Source organism: Thermobia domestica, chromosome 14 (genome assembly GCF_964235325.1).
Source record: "Thermobia domestica chromosome 14, izTheDome1.hap1.1, whole genome shotgun sequence".
NCBI lineage: Eukaryota > Metazoa > Arthropoda > Insecta > Zygentoma > Lepismatidae > Thermobia > Thermobia domestica.
In genome coordinates, this window is record NC_137467.1 from 70,565,274 (window position 1) to 70,592,308 (window position 27,035).

Below are 27,035 nucleotides of genomic sequence, written 5' to 3' on the forward strand. Positions count from 1 at the left end.
TATAGAACAAAATTTTCCAGTCTGTGCTTATATCTGTACAGATAAAAAAATCCGTGACCCAAGAGCTAAATTTCTTGACTTTCATGACCGTATTCTGATTTCGTGACTTTTTCATGACTTTCGTGACCGATAGACTACGGATAGACTATAATAGTTAATGCTAAAACTATTATATTTGTTGATTCGCCATATATTTGTAGATTTATATTTAATAGCATGTCGGATAGATGGACTGTTAATGCAAGGTTAAATAATAATAATAATAATAATAATAATAATAATAATAATAATAATAATAATAATAATAATAATAATAATAATAATAATAATAATAATAATAATAATAAGAAGAAGAAGAAGAAGAAGAAGAAGTAGTAGTAGTAGTAGTAGTAGTAGTAGTAGTAGTAGTAGTAGTAGTAGTAGTAGTAGTAGTAGTAGTAGTAGTAGTAGTAGTAGTAGTAGTAGTAGTAGTAGTAGTAGTAGTAGTAGTAGTAGTAGTAGTAGTAGTAGTAGTAGTAGTAGTAGTAGTAGTAGTAGTAGTAGTAGTAGTAGTAGTAGTAGTAGTAGTAGTAGTAGTAGTAGTAGTAGTAGTAGTAGTAGTAGTAGTAGTAGTAGTAGTAGTAGTAGTAGTAGTAGTAGTAGTAGTAGTAGTAGTAGTAGTAGTAGTAGTAGTAGTAGTATAATCATAATAAATATTGTACGATTTCGATGAACTAGGGGCCTATCAGCTCGTATCGTTAAGTGTTACAGCGTTTGCACACGTCCCCGACAATGCCGGCGATGGAGTCGGCGGCAATGTAATCAAATGGTAGCTGGCACACGCTTTCCGACCCGGCAAAAAAGCCGGTGGAACTTCCGGCTCCGGCAAATGCAGCCGGACTAGCCGCCGACATGTCGGTGCCGGCTCCGACTCCGGTTTTGTCGGCGGCAATGTTTTATTATGCGTAGATGCACACGCAGCCGGCAAAGACGGAGCCGGCTTGTTGATAGGTTTCTTCAATCTAGCTACAGTGAATGAGTGGCAAGGCGTTGTGTATTCTTGTTTCTTTTCCTGTATTTGGATTTTTTGTTTACTTCAGGTTTTTTGTTATTTTCTTTTTTTCACATCATATGAATATATAATGAAGAATGAAATAATAAAAATGGCTGTGAGGTACCACAGATATAGTGGCTTGCTATTTACATAAATTCTCAGCAAGGGAAATTCGGATCTTGTTTGAATTATCCAACTACGGCAACGCGTAAAGTGAGTTTCACACATGTATGTATGTATATTAATTTGTTATCTTCTACAGCTGAAACTTACTTAAACGATTTAAACAAAGGGGTCGTTGGATTCGTTTTGATAGAGAATATGTCTTAGCATATATGAAGTCATAATGTTTAAAAAATCAACTTGGCGGAAATGAACAAAATACGAAGAAATTATGAATCTAGGATAGTTGTCCAGTGCTTATCCTGTTAATTATGCAACCCAGTATGTACGGTATAAATATCCATCATAATCGTAGAAGTAGGCATTTTCAAGCATAACAAAGGTTGTAAATAAAATTAAAGTATATAAAAACTACAACACAGCTACAGAAAGAACAGAAAATGCACAAACAGAACAAGAAAATTTCTATTCTTGTGGTTGCATACTGTTTTACCTTATAGATCGTAATAAAAATATGTACTCTGTCTTGTCTGGTATTTGTTCCATAGAACGATTGTATACTGAGTGAATAGGCAGCCGCAATGTTGCCTTTGTAGAGCTTATTATTATTATTATTATTATTATTATTATTATTATTATTATTATTATTATTATTATTATTATTATTATTATTTTAAATAGCTTGATCTCAGCTTGTTTCAATTTTGAGAAATTTAAATAGATGTTAAAATTATGGCAACAAAAGTGAAAAAAAGAGAAAGAAACCAAAAGAAGGCCATATACCTCGTGCGCACACATCCACACACACAAAGAGCAAATATACCTTTGTGTACTAAAGAAAAGATATTTGGGGATTTAGACGCTAATGCTCCTACGTCACTTGATTGACGTAATACAATTAACCTTGTTCTTTGCATTGAGCTATTTCTCAGATATTGAACGACCCTTCCATTTATTCAAGTCAGTCTGTAATATTACACGGCTCTTGAAAAAAAAAAAATCTGAACAGCGCTGAATATGATTACTAATTCGTTGTACTAAGAAATCGAACGTTTGTTTAGACATGCGAAAGTAATTAATAAAAAAATTTCGAATCATATGTACGCAGCTTTTCATATAATGTATAAAACGGACTCATGTTCTCTCCTTCACGTTCAAACTCAAACTACCTTTCGGCACCGGCATTACCGGGATATGTGTGAAAAGCAGCGCCGGCACCGACATTGCCGGATCCGGCTCCGGTTTTGCCGGCTGCGTGTGCAAAGCAGCCCCGGTTCCGGTTCCGGCATTGTCGGTGCCGGATCCGGCATTGCCGGGGACGTGTGCAAATACTCTTACAGTTATCACTACTTTAAATCAAATTCAAACAGAACTTCTTAATTTATTTTACACAAAAATCTTCAGAGTTATGCGAGTTATCTTCAAGTGTTTCCGTAAATAACTAGATACTAGACATACAAGGATAATGTTAGAATTTCCTGCTGAAACTCACTCTTTTGGCAGGAAGATTAACTCCAGCTGCTAATGTTGAAGTACAACAGATACAACACAAAACTCCTGTCAAATAAGCTTCTTCGAGGAATTTCCTTTCGTCAGCGGTCAGACCTAATAAAAATCACAACGAAATGAATAATAACGTAATTACCAAAGGAAATATATAAAATAGCCAACTAATTTCAACTAGAAAAAAAGAGCACTAAATTGCGCTTCGAAATACGAAATCTATCTTTTTAACCCATTGGAGTCAGAGTCCTGCTGTAAGCAAAGAAATCACAATTAAATGTCCCCGGAAAGTTTTCGCTGCATTAACATTTTCAAGAAAACACTTTTAAAAATAAGCTAACAAACATCTTGATTTTAATAGTTTTAATTGGTCATTTTACCAGGTATACCAGCTTGTCATATGATTCCAATGGGTTAATGGATCAATGATTCTTAAAATGTATTAGCAAGGAACATTATTCATAGATGTCAAGGTGCAAGTTCAATCATTAATGCTAATTTTGTTTCATGTTAATAGTTTTTTCTTTCTTTTTTTTTTTTTTTTAATGAAAGAATGACCTTGAAGATTGGTGGATTGCACAGTTGCTAGCAGTTCGGAATTCCGACTCTAGAAATCGCATGTTTTCGTGGGTTACCTGGCTAGGCAAGAATGGCAGTTGTGACAATACAACAGCACCATAAGGATCTCGTTATACCTTACTCAGCTAAAAAGAGTTCTTGTTTTTTTCTTCCCCCTCCTTTTTTCCCCTCTTGTATTAATGAATATTGCAATAAGTTGAATATCACGTATTTCTTCGTATAATTACGTCTCGGTATTAAGATTAAAATAAAAGTAAAATGTTTGTTGAAATGAAATCTTTCGATTTTACGTTCCACAGTCGTGCCGTCTAGGCTAAAGGAGACAGTGATGATGAGAAATGAATGCTATGATGGAATGAATAAATGGGAGGAAACGGGAAAACCCCGAGAAAAACCACGGACATGGTGTTTATTCTCCACAAAGTCCAATTGGTGAGAGCTGGGATCGAACCAGGGACCCTACGCACCAGAGTTGAACGCTCTCGCTTGGCTGAAAATAGTGTTTCTACGCTAATGTACAAGCATGTCATAAACCTGAGTGCTTTTCACGTATTACAGATAACATATTCGTCTATATAATACAAAAAATCATTTAATTATATTTAGACAAGAAAGTTACATCAAAAATATTTTTGTACAGCACGTGATTTTTAGTGATACGATTGCAGCAACTAATATTAAGAATAGAATTTTTCTGAACACTACGCTATGTCGAAAGGGCCACTCTTGGCTCTTAAAATGTCACTTAACAGCATCGAAACAAATAAATGAGGAACAGAAAGAAACATCATCATATGAACATTCTTTAGTGTTATCGGCTTTCTTCGTTCTTTTTTCGGAGGAAAATACCACATTGTAAGGACTTTTTTAAAATTAAATACTTACAAAAAGTTGATGGTAACTAAGGTTAGATTATTATTATTATTATTATTATTATTATTATTATTATTATTATTATTATTATTATTATTATTATTATTATTATAAGTATTCTGCCTTTTGGTAAGTCCTGGGACTAGTGAGGTTTTTTTTTCTTCCTTTTTCTTACTTCTTTTCTTCTTAATTTTCCATTTGGACCTGGAAATGTTTCTTCCATGTTTCTCGATTTTCAGTTTCCTCTTTTAATTCCCAATATTTTGTTCTATTTTTCAAATCATTGATCACTTGTATTCTTCTTCTTCCTATTCCTCATTTTCCTTCCATGTTTCCTTCTACGGTGGTATGGTGGTATGAAGAAAACAATTTCTTTGCAAGATGTGTGAATCCAACTGGCTTTTCTACGAAGGACGGTGCCTAGAAGCGTCCTCTTTTCTTCTATCCGTTTTAAAACGTCTTCCTTTGTTACTCTTTCTGTCCATTTTATCTTCTCCATCTTCTTCCAACACCACATTTCTAAACTCTCTAAATATTTCTTCTCTAACTTCCGTGATGTCCAAGTCTCTGAATCATAAAGTCCGATCTCCATACATAGCACTTGACCAATTTCTTCCTTAGTCCAATATTAAGGCTGCTAGTTAAGAGTGACCTTTTTTTGTTAAATGCTTCTTTGGCTATGGCAATTCTCGACCTGATCTCTTTGGTGCAGTACGCGTCTTTCGTCAAAATACTTCCCAGATATTTGAAATGGTCAACCTCTTCAAGTACCCTTTGTTCTACCCTGACCTGTAAGGGCGCATTTCCACGGGATATTCTTATGACTTTCGATTTTTCGATGTTGATTTCCATTCCATGTAGTTTCCCAGTGTCAGCTATTTTGTCAATCATCTCCTGTAGTCCTTCTTCAGTTTTAGCTATAATAATCGTATCATCTGCATACCTGATCTTGTTAATGATCTGCCCTCCAATCTTGAGATCCCCAATTCTCGTAAATGCTTCCTTCATCAACCATTCACTGTAAATGTTGAATAATTGGGGCGACATACTACATTCTTGTCTGGCTTCACTTCCAATCTCCAGACTATTGGTTTCTTCTTCATTCAAGCACATCTTGACTCATTGTTCTATGTACAGGTTGCGAATGAGCAGTCGGTCTCTCCAGTTGACCACAATTTCCTTAAGTATTTGTAAGAGTTTCGTCCAATTGACCCTGTCGAAAGCTTTTTGCCAGTCTATGAAGCACAAACACTACTCTTCCTTTACGTCCAGAGCTCGTTCTGAGATATGTCATACCGAAGTTATATCCTAATTACACCGGAATAGCTGTATTGCTCCTGAATCTACACACACATGCTGCTTAATACCTAACTTTTAAGATCAGTACTGGTTACAAAATTAATCCATCATTACAATCACTTATCATCCCATATTTAAAAACTACATCTTTATCCTACTGTCATTGTAATCACTCGGAATAGTGATGGCTTTAATTCACTATTATATTTAAGAGTACACTTGACAAGAGTTAAGAAAATATATCTTACCAGAATGATGATAAGCGACTCCAAAAGGTAGCGTCTTTTTCAAAACAGGACATATTGCACCACAGCTGTCTGCAATCAAAGCACGATATAAAGCTTTCTTCTCTTCTTTCTTGTAACTTAAAATAGATCTAAAAAAAAAAAAAATAAAATAAAATAAAAAAATAAAAATAAAAATAAAAAATAAAATTAAAAAAAATAGTTTGATTTTAAGAAAATTACACATGGAAATATATTATATACAACGACTTGCGGAACATAAAGGTCTTGGCATAAAAATCAATCATACGAACTTCCATATAAAGTGCTTTTAAAGTCCAGCCAGTTTTCAAAGCATCATTGATTCCAAGTGGATCGTAGTATCAACATGAGACAACCTGTAAAACGTTTCTTAAAACTCAAATTTTGACGACAATTTCTTGCTATCTGATCCCAGACCTTCAACTATGATCCATTGACCCTCACTTTTGCAACCGTTTCCAGAATTCCAACGTTGTATGTCAAGGATCTGCATTTAGAATCTCGTGAATAGCTACACAATTCCCTTTTCTGCCCGGTACATTTAAAAGTTTTCAACACAAATTTTTGTTTTAACAACCTCTACAAACAGAAGTCGAAAGACTTTAAATTTGAAGACCTTTTATGGGCCATGAAATAAGTTCTTGGCGACTTTCTTTAACCGAATTGTTCATCCAGACAATGTCTCATCAGGAAGGCGAAGCAAAGGATACCCCGTCTTGTTGAAAGTAAACATCATTATTTATTCCTTGTCTGTCTCCTCCTCTCTGCTTCGGGTTTAATTTTCGACAGTCAAAGAGAGCAGTTCACTTATCTGTTTACTAAGATGCAATTAACTCAAATCAGTGGTAGAGCATTCACTTCCGGTGAATGGAGTACGTGGCCCGATTCCAGTTACCGCCAAGTGAGCTTTGTGGTAGACAAACATTGTGTGCGTGGGTTTTCTATAGGTTCTCCCATTTCCTCCCACTTTCTTCATTTCACTATTATCATCCATGCCATTACCACGTTTTTTTCCCTTAGCCTTGGTCCATCAACTAGTAAGTACGTTAAACTAATAAGTAAATAAATAACTCAAATTGAAAATGCAATAGCTAGCCAAGAGATCAAGATCATAATTTCCTGGGTTCAACATGAATTGAAGATTTGTGATAAAGTGTCAGACAAGAATAAGCCTTCCTTGAATGTAGCATCTTATTCATAAAAAATGCAATGTAATTGGCCCTGGCATAAATTTCTAAGGAAGTTTCGTTTTCTTGTTTGTTTGTCCGACTTTTGGTAAATACAAGCATTTATCAAACCAAAAGACACAATCTTAACGTGTCAAACACATAATGGCAATGAAGATTCTTAAATATAAATACATATATGGAACAAATATAATTAGGTAACATCGATGAAATACACGCACAGATAGAAGTACAAATTACACCGTCGAGATATCAGTTCGAGGAAAGTTTCACAAAGTATCAATACACATAATCCCTGGTTCATATACTTTCATTTCATTTCATTTAAGTTTATTCTTATAATTCATATCATAAATTTATTTATTATTCATTTTATTAATCATCTATTTCAAGTACGCACATTTATTCGCCACTTATAATTAATTATTTCTATTTGATTCATTTCATTAAATATATCGACGTTTCATTACATTATAGTCTTCCCCTCGAAATATTTTCCATTCATTATTACTGGTATCTTTCTGGACAACTGGTACATATTGGGCTAAAAATCACATTCTCTGGCCACATCTCCTCAACACTTAAGAATTCAATATGCATGTTGGGGCTTCTTTACCGATTTACTGAACAACACATAGTTTCATCGTTAGCAACTTTTTATAAAACTTTAATAGCACCCAAGATCGAATACTGTTTTCCCATATGGACCATGGCAGCACCTACATATCTCCCCAGACTTGATTCTATTCTCAATTTCTTTAATTCTATAGTCCAGTTTCGTGATCCCGTATTTCGAATATTATCTTAGAAGGAACTTTTGCGACATCTTGATATCCAGACTACAGGAGTAGCAGAAACATCTCTGACCTGAAATTTCTTCATAAAATAGTTAATGGAAACTTAAGATCGGAAAGATTACTTCAGGAACTATCCTTACGTGTTCCTGCCGCATAACCCGGAATACCCACCTATTCCACCTTGCCCGCCCTAGGTTGGCATTTATACAGAGTTCTCTTTTTTACAGAATGCCAAACTGTTTTATCAACTGATGTGGACATTTTTTCGAGCTACCCGGTGTTTGAAAGATCAATTAAACGAGTTTTGACGAAATACTATTACTTTTACATTCTTTTTGGACGCTGTTTTATGTTGTTGTTGTTGTCTTGTTTTTTCTTTCTTTTGTTAACATTTCCCTGTGTAAAATGGAAAAGTTATGCTGTATATGGGAATTTGTTCAATATATAAATATTAATAGATTTCTTATTTGAAAACACCTTCATCTTCACCTATCCCCAAAATCAAACATCTCAAAATAGCTATTGTAATGAGAACTGCTTGAAGAACAAACTTACAAATAAAACTCAACGATCTCCGTTTTGCTTCTCCAAATTATTATAGAGCGTTCTAAAACACATATTAAACATCAAATTTCTGCCGACAACTGTCAGCATTCAATTTCCATATTGCTATTCCTACCAAAACATTGTCCCTAAATCTTTAAAATGCTGAAAATCGTCAGCGAAATTTTGACTTTAATATAATATTTAGGACTTTCTATAAGAATTTGGAGGAGCAAAAATGAGTCCTTTTGATTTTATTCATCTCAGATTAGTTCCACTTTTACGTTCACAGAGTGGCCATAAAATTCAATCTGTGCCATTCTCTCATGCGTAATTCTTTTGAAATCTAAAAACTAATAGCTTCTAATTAAATTTCATATTAATTTATTATTACGATTTTGATGTATATAACACCGGAATAGTATGGCAAATTTAGTTTCTATGGCTGTAATATACTTTAGCAATGATCATTTCGTGTTTCACCCTGCAATTAAAACTGAACAAACTTCTGTACAGCTGTGCTCTTTGCCCCTATGTATGATCCGTATTTGTTTTCCATATATAAAATAGACAACAGAACGCTTGAAGCGCGAAAATTAATTAACTAAAGTCGAATTCTAAAGATGTTGAAGATATTTGGATTCGTATTGACTTCAGTATTTTATATTTTTAGTGTATAAATTTTCCACTTACAATAAGCGGACCCGTGTCGCAACGTTTTGAAAATTACCATTTTAAGGGGGAGGAAAGAGCGTACAAATGTTCCACCTGGAGAATTTCAACCAAACTTCGTACACATGTGACATTTAACAATCAAGAAAAATACTGTGAGGGGTAAGGGATCCCTACCACCCCTAGGAGGGTTGCAAGGTAGAAGTGTAATTAAAAGCGGCTTAAATTAGTATCAAATCCATAATTTTCGGGGTCGCGGAGATGAATAGTGACTGTACCGATGCTGAACTCCAACTTTGGCCCTAGATGTGTGAAAGGACGAAAAATAAAATGTCCAAAATGACCGAGATTAGTGTCGAATCCATGATTTTAGAGGTTGGAAAACAGCTGACCCGCTTGAAATTACTTTTGAAACACAGCACCTGAAACAAGCTGGCTTTTTATCATGTCACTTTGATTTAAAAATGGATGCTAAGGAAGAAGGGAGTTCAAAATTTATGTCCAAAATAGAATCTCTCAAGGGTTTTCATTATTACACGTTGAAATGCGTATCCTAAGCACGAAGACAGGATTTAACTACTTTCCAAAAATACATTCTTCCTGTGCGAAGACTGGGCATTTCAACTATCATAAAACAATCACTTATATTGACATTTCCTTAATGTCTGTACTAACAGAACCACTAAACAGTGAATATTAGGAACACTAAACAAGATTATAGAATTTTAGAGCAAAGTTTACACTATTTGACAAGAGACTGTAACTGAACATTAATTCGGAACAAGAAATACTGCAACATTTGCAAATACATATTTCAAGTAACAATGTTCTCTTATCCTCCTGGAAGAAATATGAACTTATTAAGTGTTCCATGCAAACAGTCTTGTGGCTATATTTATCTATTGAGGCTGATACATCAAGTTTATGAAGGATAAAACATAATATTAAAATGTGGAATACCAATTATTATTCGGAATTTTATCCGAGGCATAGTACTCCCAGTACAGTCAATGAAAGTGACCACACCGACTAAGATGCTACGCTACAAGGATAACACATTCTTTTTTCTTTTAAAATCTCAAAGTCGCAACACTAAGGCCTAGTAGATTATATCACTGAGTTTGTTATGTGTAGAAATCGTTTTACTAGAAAGAAACAGTAGTGCCTTCTCAACGTCAGGTTCAAGAGAATCGGAGTAAAAATTTAGATTTTACACGATAGTATATTTTAAAAACTTTCTTTCTTGTCAAGATTAGCGAGTTGTTTTCCCCTTCTGCAATAGTAGAGGCTGGGATGGAAGAAAACAAGCTTGTTTTAATTGCTAATCAGCTTAATTGGAATGGATTATAATTTTTATTCTAGTTTAATATAATTTCTAATTAATGTGCTTCTAAAATGTATTCTTCTAATCAGAGGCGGCTCGTGATGAGAGTAACACGGTTAAAAAAATGATTTTTCTCTTAAAAAAAAAAAAAAAAAAAAAAACTTTTTCAATGTACTAATTGTATATAACGATTATTACCTTAGCAAACCTACATTTCCTTACCATCAAGCGATAAAACTTAAACTTTTACCAGTGTGACTTCCCTCACGAGTTGCCTCTGATTCAAATGGGACACATTAAACAAAGATTTTTGTTGAATTTATTTTTACATAAGAAAATATGAAATCTCATACCTTGGCATCATTTTACATATGAGTATGGCGACATTTTCACAGTTCTTCTTCGTAGCACAAAATACAAGACAAGAATGTTTAGGAACCACTTCCGTTACAAGAGCTCCAAGACAATCTTGGTCCACGGCTAACATTTCACGCGTGTACTGCATAGAATGAAAGAAACACTTATAATAAACAAACACACAACCATATTTTATATAAATATTTCATGTTAGTAACAGGCATTCCATGAGTGTATTATGAGTATTATTATCAAGATAAATAAGCCGAATCATAAACACGAACTCACTCTAAGGTATTAAGATCAGTGTTGTACACACATGAAAGATATTTTGTATTGTGTGGCAGCATGAGTCCATTATCTTTCAGATCGGGTGTGGCAGTACGAAGTTAGTACCTCTCGAAAATGGAAGGAAAGCAAGAAAAAAAGACGTCGAGTATTGTCTGGATGTGTGTCGTCACACCAAAGGTCCACATATTGGTAGTAGACATTTGTGGATGGTGTATAAACTTGGTGCGTTTGTGGTTCTTTTCATACATCTTTCATGTGTGTACGCGTAATACTTTTGAAAATATAACCTTTTTAAAATGAATGAATCATTTATGCTAATCCTGTACATAGTGTTTCATTAAGTAATTTCTCATGCTGTCCTTACAGAAATCAACTTATTTATCGGAACACTTAAAAGGCACTACTATTAAGCAATTCTGACTACTAATGACAGTATATTGCAAAGGGTCTTTGATAATACAGGGTGCGGCAGAACCAACTAAGCAGTTTTAAGGAGCAATAAAAAGTAAATCTGGATATATATATATATAGAGAGAGAGAGAAAAAATGTTTTCATTTTCTAAATTAGTACAATATACCATTTTACATTCATTTAGTTTTGAAAATAATATCCTCAAGATGGCGGCCGTTAATATCAATACATTGTTGTAGACGATCCCTGAAGTTTCGAGCAGCTCTTGCACACATATCGCGGGGTATAGCATTCACTTCGTCAATAATCCGCTGTTTTAACTCTGGTAGGGTGTGAGGGCGGCTTTTGAAAACCTTTTCCTTCAGATATCCCCAAAGAAAGTAGTCACCAATGTCTAAATCTGGTGACCGCGCAGGCCACTCGACTTCACTCTTCAAAGATCGTTGTGTAGCGATCACAGATCTGTTGTTTTCATAATAAGCGCGAACGGAAAAACCACGATGTGCACCGGTCCAGACCATATTAGCTACTGAAATGGGGTCAACGACTGAACAAAGGCAGACCACGTGCAACTGCCTACCCCCACCACAGCTCTAGCGGTAATCAATAGAAACTGCTTAGTCGGTTCTGCCGCACCCTGTATGATGCACCAAATTCGATTACTTGTTTGAAGTTTAAGAACAAGACTATATAAGACGTATACTCCAAGCTCAATGTCCGATTCATATCACACACATCCGCCCTACATGTACGCCCAATAATAATTACTAATAAGTTCGTGTCTTAAAAGATTAAATCTAAAAATTAAGCGTGCCATTGTTATGTCCTACAGATTAAAAGAAGACAAACGATACGCCCAAGTAAACGATGAGAGGAATAAATGGAACGAAGAGAGTAGAAAAAATGAAAGAACCCCGAAGATAATACACAGAGAGATATTGTACATCATAATTTCAAACAGGTTTGAGATCAAGCGAGAGACGCTTCACAACAGAAATGAGAATTACTACTGAGTCAGCGAGCCTCCAAAAGTCTACACTGAATTAGAGTTATCGGATGTAAATGAAGGATATTTTCGGCATCTGTTGTCAACTGCGTTACATTTCATGCATTGCGCTACACTGTAAATTGTGTGTAATGTTTCGACGTAGTTGTATAATCTGATCATATCATATCTCCAGATAAACCATATCACCAATGTTAGTGTTGCATAATAATAAGTAGCAATGGCAACATAACTCACGTTCTGTACTGGCAACAGCTATGCCAAACAACAGGGTATAATAAGCTACATAAGAGAGATTCCACATCTTCATAAATTGAGAACGCTACAGCAATTAAAACACAATGTAATAGATAGTGAACACTATTTTTGACACATAGATCTATAAAGACATACAGCTAGTGACTTATTCCAAGTAACATCTACTATACAATGCCACTCAAAACCCAATCATAATGATAATTGCATCTTCTACGTTATTTTACAAGCATGTATGCAATTTGAAACCACTTCCTGCTCAAGACAACAAAAACTAATTCCCTCAACAACATTCCCCCCTTTGTTTTTAAACATATTTTACTCAAGAATATAGCGATTCGGGCATCTTGTTAAACGCCTTGTACTACACTATTAGAAATGTCTGGAGGTTCATGGTGACTACGTCGAAAAACAACCAAAGTATATATTTATATACCAGTTACAATAAATTTCTTCTACCAGTTTTCTGTTTTTAAAAATATCTATTTTTTGCATGCATCTTGTAAGAAACAGCAATGAAGGAAAACAGAAGTGCTGACCTACGTTACTCAACTAACAGCTAGCTCATGTCATGTGAACTCTGTAAACACCGTGTGGGTGGGTTTTCTCGGGATTGTCCACTTTTCTCTCTCTCTCTCTCTCTCTCTTTTTTTTTTTTTTTTCCTATTCCACCATTTTATTTAGTATCATCATCACTTTAACCTTAGTGCAAATTGTGGGACGTTACATTAGACACTTCATTTGATTTTATTTCCACTAACAGCAGAGTGACTAATCATGACCCTTCATATGATGTAAAGAAAGGTATTTGGTTGATAACAGAACTTTAATTTAGCAATTTAATTTGGAATTAGTGAAATCAGTTCCTTCTTTTCGAGTGTTACATCCTATTTTAGCATGAAGGCTATATTGAGATGTAAGCCTAGAGCTTAATGATATCCAAATCACACGAATTATGGCAAGAAATCGAATTTAATTCTTCGGTACCACAGAGTGAACAGTCACAGAAATTCTCTATATCAATGTAATAACTATCACAGAACTAGTACAAATGCGGTGACATTTACAATATAAAAGATATTAAAAGTAAACAATAAACAAAATCATAGTAATATATATATATATATATATATATATATATATATATATATATATATATATATATATATATATATATATATAATACTTACATTCGGCATAAGTTTTCTCGAGAAATCCAGCAAATCATTATCACACTTAGCCTCAGTATTTACACTAAAAATGTTATCCTCAATTTTGATATACTCCTTTAGCTCCACTGGTCGGAAATTACACTCAAATATATCAGCTCTCAAAAATGTGCTTATTTCATCTAAATTTCCTATTGTTGCACTCATTCCAATAATCTGAATACTTTCTGCAATACATAAAAAATTTTAAAACTAAATGAACTCTACAACACTATGAGGTTTTAACGAAAAGAAAAAATGTTCAAAGATGCAACACATGCTAATCGTTAGATACGAGGGAGAATCAGAAACTAAGGTTACAAGACCGCTACTTCTGGAGTTTCGACTGTTATAGAGGAATAAGGAGTGTGCGGTAATTTTAATACATGAAGTTTGCAACTGTGTAGAGTTTCAGTCACCCGCCACCTACGGCATTAGTTGTAGGTAAATACAAATAGCGACTCGTTTAGGAAACTGGTCGCGAGAAGAAGTCCGCTTAGTTATTCAATTTCTGTGGGCGAAACGTGTAAGTGCGGCTGAAATTCACCGGCAGCTGGTAAAGGTTTACGGAGAGACTGTAATACCTCGTTAGCATGTCGCAGAATGGTGACGAAAGTTTACGGCTGGTAGACAAAACGTCACCGACGACGAGCGCAGTGACCGACTCAGCACGGCATCAACAGATTTGAATACAGCTCGCGTATAGAAGCTGATTCAAGACAACAGGAAGATCACGTTACGAACTTCGCTCCAAGCGACTTTCACCTGTTCCCGCACTTGAAGGAGCACCTTGGAGGTCGTTGCTTCGCTTCAGACGAGGAGGTGAAACATTTCGCGACAACGTGACTAAACACACAAGGACATAATTTTTATCAGAAGGTGATCTTCAAACTCATCCCATGATACGATAAGTACCTCAACCAATATGGATATTATGTCGAAAAATAACCTAATGTATGTACTATCTGTTGGCTGTATTGGTTGTATGAAATAATATATACACGTTTCACTGCAGGCTTTGTAACCTTACTTTCTGATTAATCCTCGTATCATTGAACTGAAGAAAATGATACATGTGTCAGTATGAAAGCCTATGTGTGGTTTTTGAAAAAATAAAATCTAAAAATTGATACTAACGCCACTTATTAAGATAAACTGACAGTGAAGTATGAAATATATCCTTATCAAGCTTTTCAATACAATACTAGCAACATGGCTAAAGAGACAAAGAACAAAATTATGATTAACTTATAAACTTTACGTTTTCTTTATGTATAACGCTGTCCAAAGGTAAGATATATATATCAATTGATAAATAACATAGTACTGAAGAAATGTCACGCTTGAGGGTGAATTCTGAAGCGTAGTTTTGGAAAAAATCAAGAATTACTCATTTCTATGGCAGTGAAAGTTATGTCGTTCCTTGCCAATGTGATGCAATTGATGGTTTTAATTATATTAGAATAGATTATTTATATGTTTATTTACGTAATGTATACATGAAATTTATTTTTTCATTTAATTTATCATTTAACTTATACATAATTTTAAGAATGATGCACAGTGGCGTGCCTACTACTTGTAAATTAAGACTATCTTTGCACACGTAAACACTATTTTAACATTACGCCGTCTCCTTTAGCCTAACCGGCATAGCCGTGGGACGTAAAACTCAAAGATTTCATTTCATTTTTATTTTAACATTACGGTATCCAGTGTCTGTAGAACCAATAATATGAAGGAGAACTAATTTAAATCGTAGAGGCTGTGTCAACAAGCAAACAAACAAATAAAAATCTGCAAGTACGCAAAACGATTATTAATAACAGCAAATTTACATAGACCACATTATTTTTAAATGTGATTTAAACGGTGCTCGAGATTAAATGAAATGAAATCTTAAGTTTTATGTCCCACGGTTATTCCGGTTAGGCTAAAGGAGAGGGTGATGATGATATAATCAATGAAATGGTGGTATGAAGAAAGTGAGGAAACGGGAGAACCCCGAGAAAACCCACGCACACGATGTTTGTCTACCACAAAGTTCACTTGGCGCGAGCTGCGATCGAACCAGGGACCCCAAGCACTAGAGGTGAACGCTCTACCACTGAGCCACCGCGGCCTTTTCAACGGTGCTCGAGAAAGGTGTTCTTCCCTGGAAAACATTATCATGCAAAACTATCTCTATTAATGGTGCCGGAACCCGGGAAGCATTAAAAGTGGTTTCGTCTATATCCACAAGTCCTAGGGTCGAAGGAAATATCCGTATAGCGTATTTAAAATATGTAGATTTTTTTTTTTTAAGTCTATTGATTTTTTTATTTTTCATCTCTTTTTCCAATCAGACAAAGACCGATAAGAGGGCGCTTGAAATTTCTGTTGCACTACTGATTATGTGCTGACTGTGTACGGTTTGTAATATGTACAATAATAATAATAATAATAATAATAATAATAATAATAATAATAATAAAAATAATATTAATAATTGCTAAAAATAATTCAAAAATATTGAAAAAAAGCTATATTTTCCAAACAAACTACTAGAGAATTTAAGGTCCCAGCTTAAACGTTGATTAGACTTATCATGTTTAAGTTTCGGGTAGTATATACTTGTTTTACAATAATATATACAGAGGAGGTTAGTATGGGAGGTAGGGGGAAATTTGGCCGGTCAAAAATAACCCCATCCTGAAGACACGAAAATTGAAGTTATTGCATTACCGCTGTGTGTTATGTACTATCACATCTCAGAAGAAACACTCACTGCCAGAGTTCGCTGTTTGCTTGGCGCCACAACAGTTCCAGACCGCTTTTGTGATCCACAAAAATACAGAAAACGTAAGTTTTCATTCTTGTAGAATAAATTTTATTAAAGTGTATTTTTTATATATTTGAATTTCAATCGCGTAGTTCCATTGAATTATGCATACACCTTAAACTGTACGACGATTCTAGCATTAAGTAAATAAATACTACACAATTAAAGGATGTTTGTAAAGACTTATTCGAGGTAAATCAGATCACTGAATTTATCATAATTTATTGCATTCATCATAAATGCCTAACATCTTTGACGTAAATTGTGAGAAACTAAATACTATTTATAACTGTATAAGTCTATGATCAACAGTTTCCAGCAACTAACATAGAAATGTCTAACAGGTCCATGAATGATTTCAGATCCGAACCCAGCGAAATATATTGATCTCTTCATAGTCATCATGATGTTCGGTAACATTGGGCTTCGTCTTCATAAACCCTGAGACTTAATAACAATAGTAGATGGGGTAAAAGGATTACAGGTGACTGGCCATCCATTTCACACATCCACTACCTATTCAATCCACTGGCTACAGTAGATGCCAAATTTGTACGTGAAATAAGAAACAATTCTGACACTTCTCTCACTCTAACTTGTTACCTTTCTCCAAACTATCCTACCAACTCTTCAGGAAATGGCTTGAATAAAAATTGAAGCATGATTCCTACTTTCGAGGAAAAAGACGTTAAAACCACAAAAACTCGTATATTCACTTTGTCTGACATTACGCGAACAGAAAAGAGAGAGGAACCAAGGACAAGGATAAAAACCCACATCTGCAAGTACAAATGCAGACAATGAAAACCATGTAAATCTTGTAACATATCATATTATCGTGGATGGAGATTGATACAGTGCCAGACTTACAAAGAGTATTACCACGAATGATATGTAAATGCCTTTGGTAGAAAAAATATATTTGTGGAAGTCGTTGTGGGACTCTAGAACTATGTGACTCTAGTTATCCAATAACTGATCCGATTTACCCCCTCATAGGGAAGTAAAAGGGATTACTGCACCACTTGTTAAAATGAGTTATACCTGGTCTAGGTTTTTGAAATGAGAATACATTTCATCATATTCTACTAGCTGAAGGTTTGCTTGCTTTTATGGATATAAGTTCAATATTAATAAATTCATATTTCAGTTGAAAATAAAACGTCTTTAATAAAAGTGATCCAATTTTCCCCTAACTTCCATAATTATTTTAAACAAGAAAAGTGAGTGACAATCATGTTACTTCCAGAATTCCTCTATACCACTCGTATAAGTACAATTCTCTACACGTAAATGCCTTAGCGTACCTTTGGAATACAGAATTTTGCTAAGAAAACCTTCAAGTACAGCTCCCCTTCCACTCTGGTCTCCTATTGTGTGAAGTTCATCCACAACAACTAGTCCAATCTCTCCTAATCGTCCAAGTTCTATCAGGTTATTCACTAGTCCAAGGGCCTTTTCAATAGTCGCAATATACAATGACCTCTTTCGCCTGCGTTTACGAGGAGGAAGAACGCCTTTGCTACTTGCATATTCCTCTATTAGGAAGTTCAATTCCAAAGCAAATGGAGAGAAAGAACGCACCTGAAAATTGAAAGAATTATATTTAATATTTGCTATCAAAGCGCTGTTAGAACAAAGAAAACAAAAACACAACTTCCCAATAATAATAATAATAAGTGTATCATGAGCAATATTTGGCTATCAGTTATGGAAGTAATCTGCTCAGCCAAGTATTATTTCTCAAAATGTTTGGTAGTGCAGAACTTTTCCCGAAGTAGCAAAGTTCACGACACAGTAAGAATGAGAAAACACTACTTTTCTTCGTATGTGGAATATTTCTACTGCATTAACTTATAATACTGAAGTACAGAGTTATATAAGTACTTAAAGAACGTAAAGAACACTTGTTTATATTTATAATTCTAACCTCCATGTTTCCTGAAGATAGATATTATGAGTAATCATCTCCAATATTTCAAAGTTTCATCTTCTGGTAGCAAATGATTACGAAATTTAAACATTTAGATTTAACCGAATTCAAACACGGAGGACGTCTCGATTCGACTAATTTATACAGGGTGTCTCAAAAGTCCCCTGACATAGGGCAACTTATTATCAGAGTTACAACAAAATGCAAGAGGGGAAACTGTCCCTAAATATGATGTTTTCAATCTAAAGTGAAGGAATATTTTAAATCGGACGAGCCATTTAGGCTGTACACTCTTTATGCGACCAATGTTAAATGAAAATGCAACGTTGCCATTTACCTGGACCCACAACATAAGTGAATGAAGTTACCGTCTTTTACGTTAACATGTCAATGGCCAGGCCCCATTTCAAATAGTAACTCTATTCACGTATGTTGTGGGTCCAGGTAAATGGCAACATTGCATTTTCATTTAACATTGGGCGCATAAAGAGTATACAGCCCAAAAAGTTCGTCCGATTTAAAAAATTCCTTCACTTTAGATTGAAAACATCATATTTGAAGATGTTTTTTCCTTTTACATTTTGTTGTAACCCTGCTAATAACAGAGTTACCCTATGTCAGGGGACTTTTGAGACACCCTGTGTATATCTACACATATATGTTGTGGGTATATTCAATCATAACTTTCACATAGGTGCACTAACTTTGATGATTTTTTTTTTGTTTTGTTTTGTTTTGTTTGAAAGAACGTACTTTCCACGTGGTCTCGCGTAAATTTCATTACGATCTAATGATAGCCTCTGGAGCTAGAATATGGAACATCTCAATGGGTGCAGCTGGTGCTTCTTTTTTTGAAAGAATTTACCTATATGCAGAGATAAAAGTGGATCTGAAAAGATAGAGGGACGGATGACTTCAAGCCGTTCAGCGCGCCTATCTTTACCCATTGTAATTTTTTAGGAAGGGAGTGAACCCACAGATATTTTTGAAAGTGGGGGAACGACCTCCTCCCGCGTCCCCCCTCACTTTTACCCCTGCCTACGCAGTAATTCGGTGGAAATTTAATTCGGATCTGATGTTAAATCTTGCGAGCTGGACCAATAAACTCACTGGATGGTAGTGTTAATACAGTAACTGAGTATAGCTATGTTCACATATAATTCCGTAATGTTTAGAACGAGTTGAAGAAAAAAAATATATTGTTCACCCATATTTCGTAGGCCGACCATACGTACCTAAACTAGTGGGGTAACGAAAAAGTGTAAAAATAGTAAACTTTAACAGAAAACTTAACCGATTTGTAAAAACCAGAAAATAATTTTAAAAGCGCTAAAATGGAGGAAATAATTTTAAAAACCGCTAAAATATTACTATTACTACTTTAAGAAGAAAACGGTCACAGACGGTAAAGGATGGCATTATCCTGCATGACAATGCACGTCCTCATACGGCCACGATAACGGTCACAGCTATCACCAAACTTGGTTGAGAGATCCCAGACCATCCTCGTACAACCTTGGTCTATCGCCTTGCGACTTCCATCTTTTCGGTCCCCTGAAGGAGCACATGGGAGGACAAAAATTCCACCACAGTGACGACCAAATCAAAACGTGTGTGCTGAAATGGCTGAAAGATCATTCCAAAGAATTCTATGCCGCAGGGAGACGGGCACTCGAACACTGATGGGACAAGTGTGTACGTGTATATGGGGAGTGACTTGAAAAATAACAGCAATAGATTCGTATGTTATCTTCTCTATGTAACAGTCTTGTAACTGATAGATAAGAAATGAGAAGGAACGGAACCGGAAATAAAAAGGGTGGAGAAAGGAAAGAACGATAATATTGATAATGCCGAAAGCAAAAATTTAAATAAAAATCAACTGTAAGACCAAAAACAATGAAGATGTAAATCAAAACTTTAATTTTCCAACTTTACCTTACAAATCACTATTAGTTTAAACTTTTAAATATATATATATATATATATATATATATATATATATATATATATATATACAGTGAAACCTCTACTAACAGACACCTCTATAAAGCGGACACCTCCCGTAACGGACATATTTTGTAATCTCCAAACACTGCAATAGGAAAAAACATATTGGCAAACCTCTCTAAAGCAGACACTCTCTAGTACGGACACGGACAGTCTTTTCTGTGTTTTATAGGTATTATTTATCTCCGTACTACGGACACTTTCTCTAGAAACAAGCTGAAAAGTACTGTAAAAATACATCTTTAGTAATTCATACATGTATCACCAAGGAAGTATTGCGACAACATTTTGCCTCCTCCATTGTCTGCTCAGTAACCCAGATGAAGCTTCTTTATTTAACAACACTCTCATGTTTTTTGCTTGCATCCCACTCCCACCCAAGCTGTTTTAGATACAAAAGTAATTGGCAGATGCCCGCCTTTTGGGATGACACATTATTCTACTGTCCCGCTGGAATCTCTAACCAAGCGGAAGAAATTTTCGTTATTTTTTGCCTGCCGGTACGCATATTGTCTCAAAAAAGACACTAATGGAGTGCAATTAACCTACAAATTAAAACAACATACTGAAAACCTACTAAGTAGTGATAAATGTAAAGTGCAGAGAACTACAACATATTATTTGCATGTTGTGCCTAGAACATAAAGTATTGGATGGCGAAGGATGCTGGTACAGTAACATTTTGTAATATTCGTGAATACATGTTTCATGCGAAAAAAATTCTAATTGCATATTACCCTATTTATTAATTTACGTAAGAAAATATTGAAACCTCTTTAAGGCGGACACCTGTCTATAGCGGACAATTTTTGATTCCCCACGGCTGTCCGCTTTAGAGAGGTTTCACTGTGTATATATATATATTTAAATAGAAGTGTTACTAATTAACTTACCTTTTCTTGGACAAGTGCCACGTACGGCAATACAAACATTGCATTTTTATGTTCACATAACAACTCTTTCAGAATAAGGATTTCAGCGACTAACGTCTTTCCTCCACTTGTAGGAAGGGAATAAACCAGGTTTTTCTTTTCATGAACAGCCTGTAGATTCAGACATTTCTCCTGCCATGCTGAAAAAATATTCAGACATAATAATTTTGAAGAATATGACATTATTTTTAAGATTTTGCACTAACTCTTCAAATAGAGCTACTATCTAAAAACGAATGACAATTAACTGAATGAATTATATTGACTGGTAAAGCGTATGGAATACATATTTCAAGATAAAATAGTACTCAATTAAATATATTTTAAAATTTCGGATACATAAACGAATATAATTATCAAGGATCATGGAGACTTAATACACGTTATACAGTAAGCTCCTCACATGTCTATAGCTTCAGTATCAGTGGACATTTTAATTTCTACACGAAATAGCGTACATTGACGTAGTAACGTATTAATGAAATAAAATAAAATGAAACTCAATATTATATGGGAGCTTTACAAAACTATTCCTCCTCGCTTAAAATTATATTATATGTAAAGTGCACCTAAACAAAATCCCTATTTTAAACTAAATATCTTCATTTTACAGATATATGCCAGTGTTACTATCTCCTTGATACAGCTTTTGATGTGGTTTTAAGCCTCTTTTGCACAACCATTATGGAGTCCACGCGAAGTTCATTGTTACAAATCAATTTCCACACGTATAAGTGATTCTTTACTTTGTAGATTTCCATAAATGAACAAAACTCGTATAAGGAAATTCCGCAGTACTACAAAATATGAAATTTTTAATATTATAAATGGTTATTTTTGTGAACTTTTCTGTTATGTACTTACAACGAAGTTTGTATTAAGCAGAAAACTCGGAGTAATAAGGGTGTATGTTACAAGAATAAACTGTTCAATTTTTGTTTACGAAATTGGCAATAATAGTATCTCATTTCTTGTTTAAATCCCCTTTTGTCATATTGAACTTTGGATTTTTGTCGCAATGAAATACTAAGCTCAGAAAATTCTTTTCAATTGTTAATATAGCGCGGTGTAAAACCTTGATATCCTGCACTTCATGTTGAATATTTTGTACATGTTTAGACAACTCAGAAATAGTTTCTTTATCTTTTCGTGATTTCCTTAAATGTTCTTTCAATCTAGTATTAATACTCCTTTCAGTCATACCGATATAAGTATCCTAGCATGAGCACGATATCTAATAAATGCCACTTAAAGCGTTTTTATCAACCAAATAGCTTTTGTATTGGCCCAGGGACCTTTCCAAATTCCTAGGTGGCTTCAGACTGACTTTTAAGTTATGTTTCATTGTAATTTTTTATATTCTAAACGATATGCTTGGGAATAACGGAAAGGAAACCCATTTACTCACTTAGTTATCCTGTTTTTCAATTTTTCTCTTTTTTAAACTTTAAACTCAGATGAAGTATTTTGAACCAGAACGAATGAAGGAGGCTCAATGGTAAAGGCATTGATATTCAAATTTCAAGATCGACTACAGACTATGGACTTATAGTAAATAAATGTGAGCTTTATAGTGAACAAACCCCAAACCCGCGGAATCTCTGAAGTACTTCAGTTTCGATCAAATCACCATTCAAATACTTTCTTCATTTGTTCTTCTTATTATTAGTATATTCCTGGTATAATTGAAGAACCTTAAACTGTGATTTCTTTAGGTTCTTTCTCCCACATATAACTGTAAATTGGCAAAACCAGACATAAATACTACAACTACATACCTACACACCCACTTACACACACACACAAAATCGCTGACGTTTCACTTGAAGTCTTCTCTTCATCCTGTTTGACGTAGCATGTGAAAACGTTAATTATTTATTATTTGTGTTCGTAATGTTTAATTACTTGTAATTTTTTTTTAATATGCTTGCTTTAGGATTCCTTTGTCCCTGGTATTTATCTCCCGCCCCCCTCCTTTCCTAACCTACGTTGAAAGGAATTGATGGAATGAGAATGTGGAGAAAACGGGAGAACTCCGAGGAAATCCACGTACACGATGTTGTCCGCCACAAACTCTCATGATCTAGGATAGAACTAGCGACCCCTCACACCAAAAATGAGCGCTCTATCACTAAACAACCGCGACTCCAAAATTATATCAGGCTTTCCAATGCTAATGAAAGAGATATAGGAAATCACGACGAAAAAATATAGGAGGTTTCTTGAAGCTGCGAAAAAGGAACATTTCAATTATCCAATAGATAGAAATAAAATAAAATTAAAAAAAAAAAAAAATGAAAATTACACCAATTGTTCTATGAACATACATTCCACTCTAAATGTAAGTAAATGGGTAATTATCTCCTTGTAAAATTTTATACGAGTTTTTTAGTATAGAAAATGCAGATATAACAATGGGATACTGAAAACGCTACGGAGAAGACGCAGAAATACCGCTGCACCCTTTCTAGAACAATTATCTGAAATGTAAAATAAAATCTAAAATGTAAACATTCTGCAGCTGGCGCTTTTAAGGTAAGATTTGACTATCTGTAACATATTCTACAATTATTTGCCTACAGTTAGTGCAAAAAGTATTGATACATCTAAATAAATTATTTGTACGTCTTTAAAATCACCACTCCATAGAACTTTTCAATGAATATGACGAAACTAGTTCATTTTTTGTTCCATTTTGTAGGTGTATAAATACTTTTTGCGCTAACTGTATATTGTTTGATGTAGTTATCTTTAGACAATGAGGAGGAAAGGACGAAACACAGAAGAGTCTCCATGCAACCACCCTACTGTGGAGACAAAAGGCTCTCCAACCATCCACACCTTATTTCCTTATGTTATTTTTACACGTGGAAGTAGCAATGCCACAAAAATATAGGTGGTTTCGTTAAAACGTGGGAAATATAGGAGTTTATAGGAAGAGACGCAAAAATATAGGAAAAATAGGAAATATAGGAGCATTGGAAAGCCTGCTATATTTTTGAAATTTAAAAAAAAAACACTTCATTTTAATGGTGTCAGCAATTGTATGACCTTCGTCTATTTTGGGTCGTAATATATTTAGTTAGACGTCAGTAAAACATTTCACACTCCAAACTTCATGTGCAGGTTCACCACTAATTAGTTTTAGGTAATGTAATTTATACAGGATACCACAGTCGGTACGTGACGTTTGGGCGCCGCCGTTTGGGCCCCGCCGCTTGGACACTGTACGTTTTGACGCGAAGCCATTTGGGCGCCAGACGTTTGGGCGCGAGTTAAATTAAAAAGTCATTATGTTAGGCGCTGAGTACTAAGTTCGAATCAAGATATCACAAGATGTCTACTGTAGTGGAAGTCCTTGAATTATACTGGATTTTGTTTTACATACTAGGAATACTAAAATTTGAAAATTCTAAAAACTGAATTAACAATTAAATTTTGTAAATTTAAGTTTCAACCAAAGTTAAGTATGCTTTTTATTTGATAACTTTTGAAGCCAAAAGTAAGTAGACCAGACTAGATAAGATTGACTGCATTACGTACATAGTGAGCCTATTCCATTAAAAAACTTAAAGAAGGACTTCTATTGTAGCTATGCAATAAGTATGAATGTCAAACACATTTCAAGTGGCTAAATGACCAATATATGTACACTTAACTATTATTTTTCACTTTGAAATCGTTCTTTTTTTCCTTTCGCCACTTCCTTTAATGCAGATTAAATGCTTACAATGGGACAAAAGAAGTGTGTTAAGTTTTGATTTTTATATTGGAATGTTAATTTTAAAAAAAGTGATACCAGAAATACAGCATACTACAGTTCCTAAACTCAATGTCTTACACACCCTGTATTAACAGCTTTTCCTCAACTCGATTAGGATTTAAGATTTTTAGATTTCTTAGGCCATTTAGCCCGTCACGTTTGAGGGGGCACACTATCCGGGGAAAAAAGGAAGAAAGGATTGGGAAAGGAAGGAAGCGGCCTGGACCTATAAATTAGGTACCATTTGCCTGGTGTGAATGAGGAAAACCTCATTCGAGGTGGCCGGCCTGAAAGAGCGTGTTACACTTTTTCGACCGAGTGCCCCTACCGGGAATCGAACCCGGGACCGCTCGCACCGCAGGCGAGAGCGTTAGCGACTACGCTACGCGGGGCCACTTTTCTCAACTCGAGTGCGTGGAAATCTTTTATTGGTAGTTCTTTATTGGACTTAAGGAAGAGTTTGGCAAACGTAATACGAAAGAAAGCAAATTTTAATATTCATAAGTATGTAATTATTAGAGACCGGATGTTTAGGCACTAAAAACCTGGAAAATAGGCAGGCAAATAGGCACTAAAAATTTAAAAAATAGGCACTAAAATGTAACTCAAAATAATGAAGATAAATACTCAATATAATTAAAAAATAGATTCAAGTCATAGATAATGTTCAAAGAATATAAAAACATACTTGTTTGTTAATATCTCCTTTTATTGTATATATAAAAACGAAGCTTGTTATGCATTTCATACATACTGGGTGAACCTGAAAGATGTGCACATACTTTGGGAGCTGATTCATGACATGAAAAGAAGACAAAAAGTCCTGTTGCATGTTGTCGAATTCTGCGTCGTGTATGAGTAACAGGGGGGCCAACTTGGAATCCAAAATCAAATCTTGACAATTGGAACGAGACATAAAGATGTTCACATACTTCGGGAGGTGATTCGTGACATCCAAGAGGACTTTTGTCTTCTTTTCATGTTACGAATCACCTCTCAAAGTATGTGCACATCTTACGGTTCCGTTCCAATTGTCAGGATTCAATTTTCAATACCAAATTGGCACTCTGTCAGTCGTAGAAGACACGGAATTCGACAAAATACAAGAAAACATTTTGTCTTCTTTTGATATTACTAATCACCTCCCGAAGTATGTGCACATCGTTGAAGTTGACCATGTATATATATCGTAATGTACCACGTGCTTGTGTTTACAAACACTTAATATGTGTGTATTATTTATGTTATATAAATTATATATTTTCCCAATGTAGGCTTATTTTGAAGAAAATACACAGAATAGGCAATATTAGGCACTAAAGGTCAAAATAGGCAAAATAGGCAAAATAAAATTGGCTTAAATCGAAAGTATAAACCCCATACAAACTTTATAACGTTATTTTTGATCATATCTTTAATAATAAAGAATAGGCATTTTGCCTAACATCCGGTCTCTAGTAATTATTAACTTTTTTTAAAAAATACAAAAATTAAATCAATATGTTTTAATTAACATTAAGAAAATTATTAACAGTTCGTCTGATTCCTTCATTTCCTAGCTTTCTTATATAATTCAAAAATTAGATCAACATTAGATCAGAAGTACAAGAATCGTGAACAAGCGAAAAATCAATCCATGACGAGGTTAGGCAACAAATGCCACAAACGCATTAAACTATTTAATTTAGATGAATAAATAAGATAGAAAATAGATAGATAAATGAAGTTAGATAAAGATAGAAGTGTAGGAAATGTATATATTTTGATTCGCACTTAGTTTTCAGTGCCTAGCTTACTTCATATTTCGTAAATTTTGATTTTTACTATGTACCTCGCGCCTAAACGGCT

At 34.6% G+C, this 27,035-nt stretch overlaps 1 protein-coding gene and 1 non-coding gene across 3 annotated transcripts in view; both read right to left on the reverse strand.

The window, feature by feature from the left end:
- mus301 (mutagen-sensitive 301) overlaps nucleotides 1-27,035 on the reverse strand; it is a 75,983-nt gene that overhangs the window by 31,951 nt on the left and 16,997 nt on the right. For both annotated transcript variants that reach the window (XM_081738023.1, XM_081738024.1), the window contains 6 exons: nucleotides 21,386-21,564; nucleotides 17,857-18,133; nucleotides 13,711-13,916; nucleotides 10,553-10,698; nucleotides 5,659-5,786; nucleotides 2,649-2,761 (listed from right to left, as the gene is read on the reverse strand). In XM_081738023.1, coding sequence (XP_081594149.1) covers nucleotides 2,649-2,761; nucleotides 5,659-5,786; nucleotides 10,553-10,698; nucleotides 13,711-13,916; nucleotides 17,857-18,133; nucleotides 21,386-21,564 — 1,049 coding nt within the window. The remainder of the gene's footprint in view (nucleotides 1-2,648; nucleotides 2,762-5,658; nucleotides 5,787-10,552; nucleotides 10,699-13,710; nucleotides 13,917-17,856; nucleotides 18,134-21,385; nucleotides 21,565-27,035) is intronic.
- Nucleotides 25,507-25,580, reverse strand: TRNAR-GCG (transfer RNA arginine (anticodon GCG)). The gene has a single exon. It is a non-coding gene; the product is annotated as a tRNA-Arg (tRNA).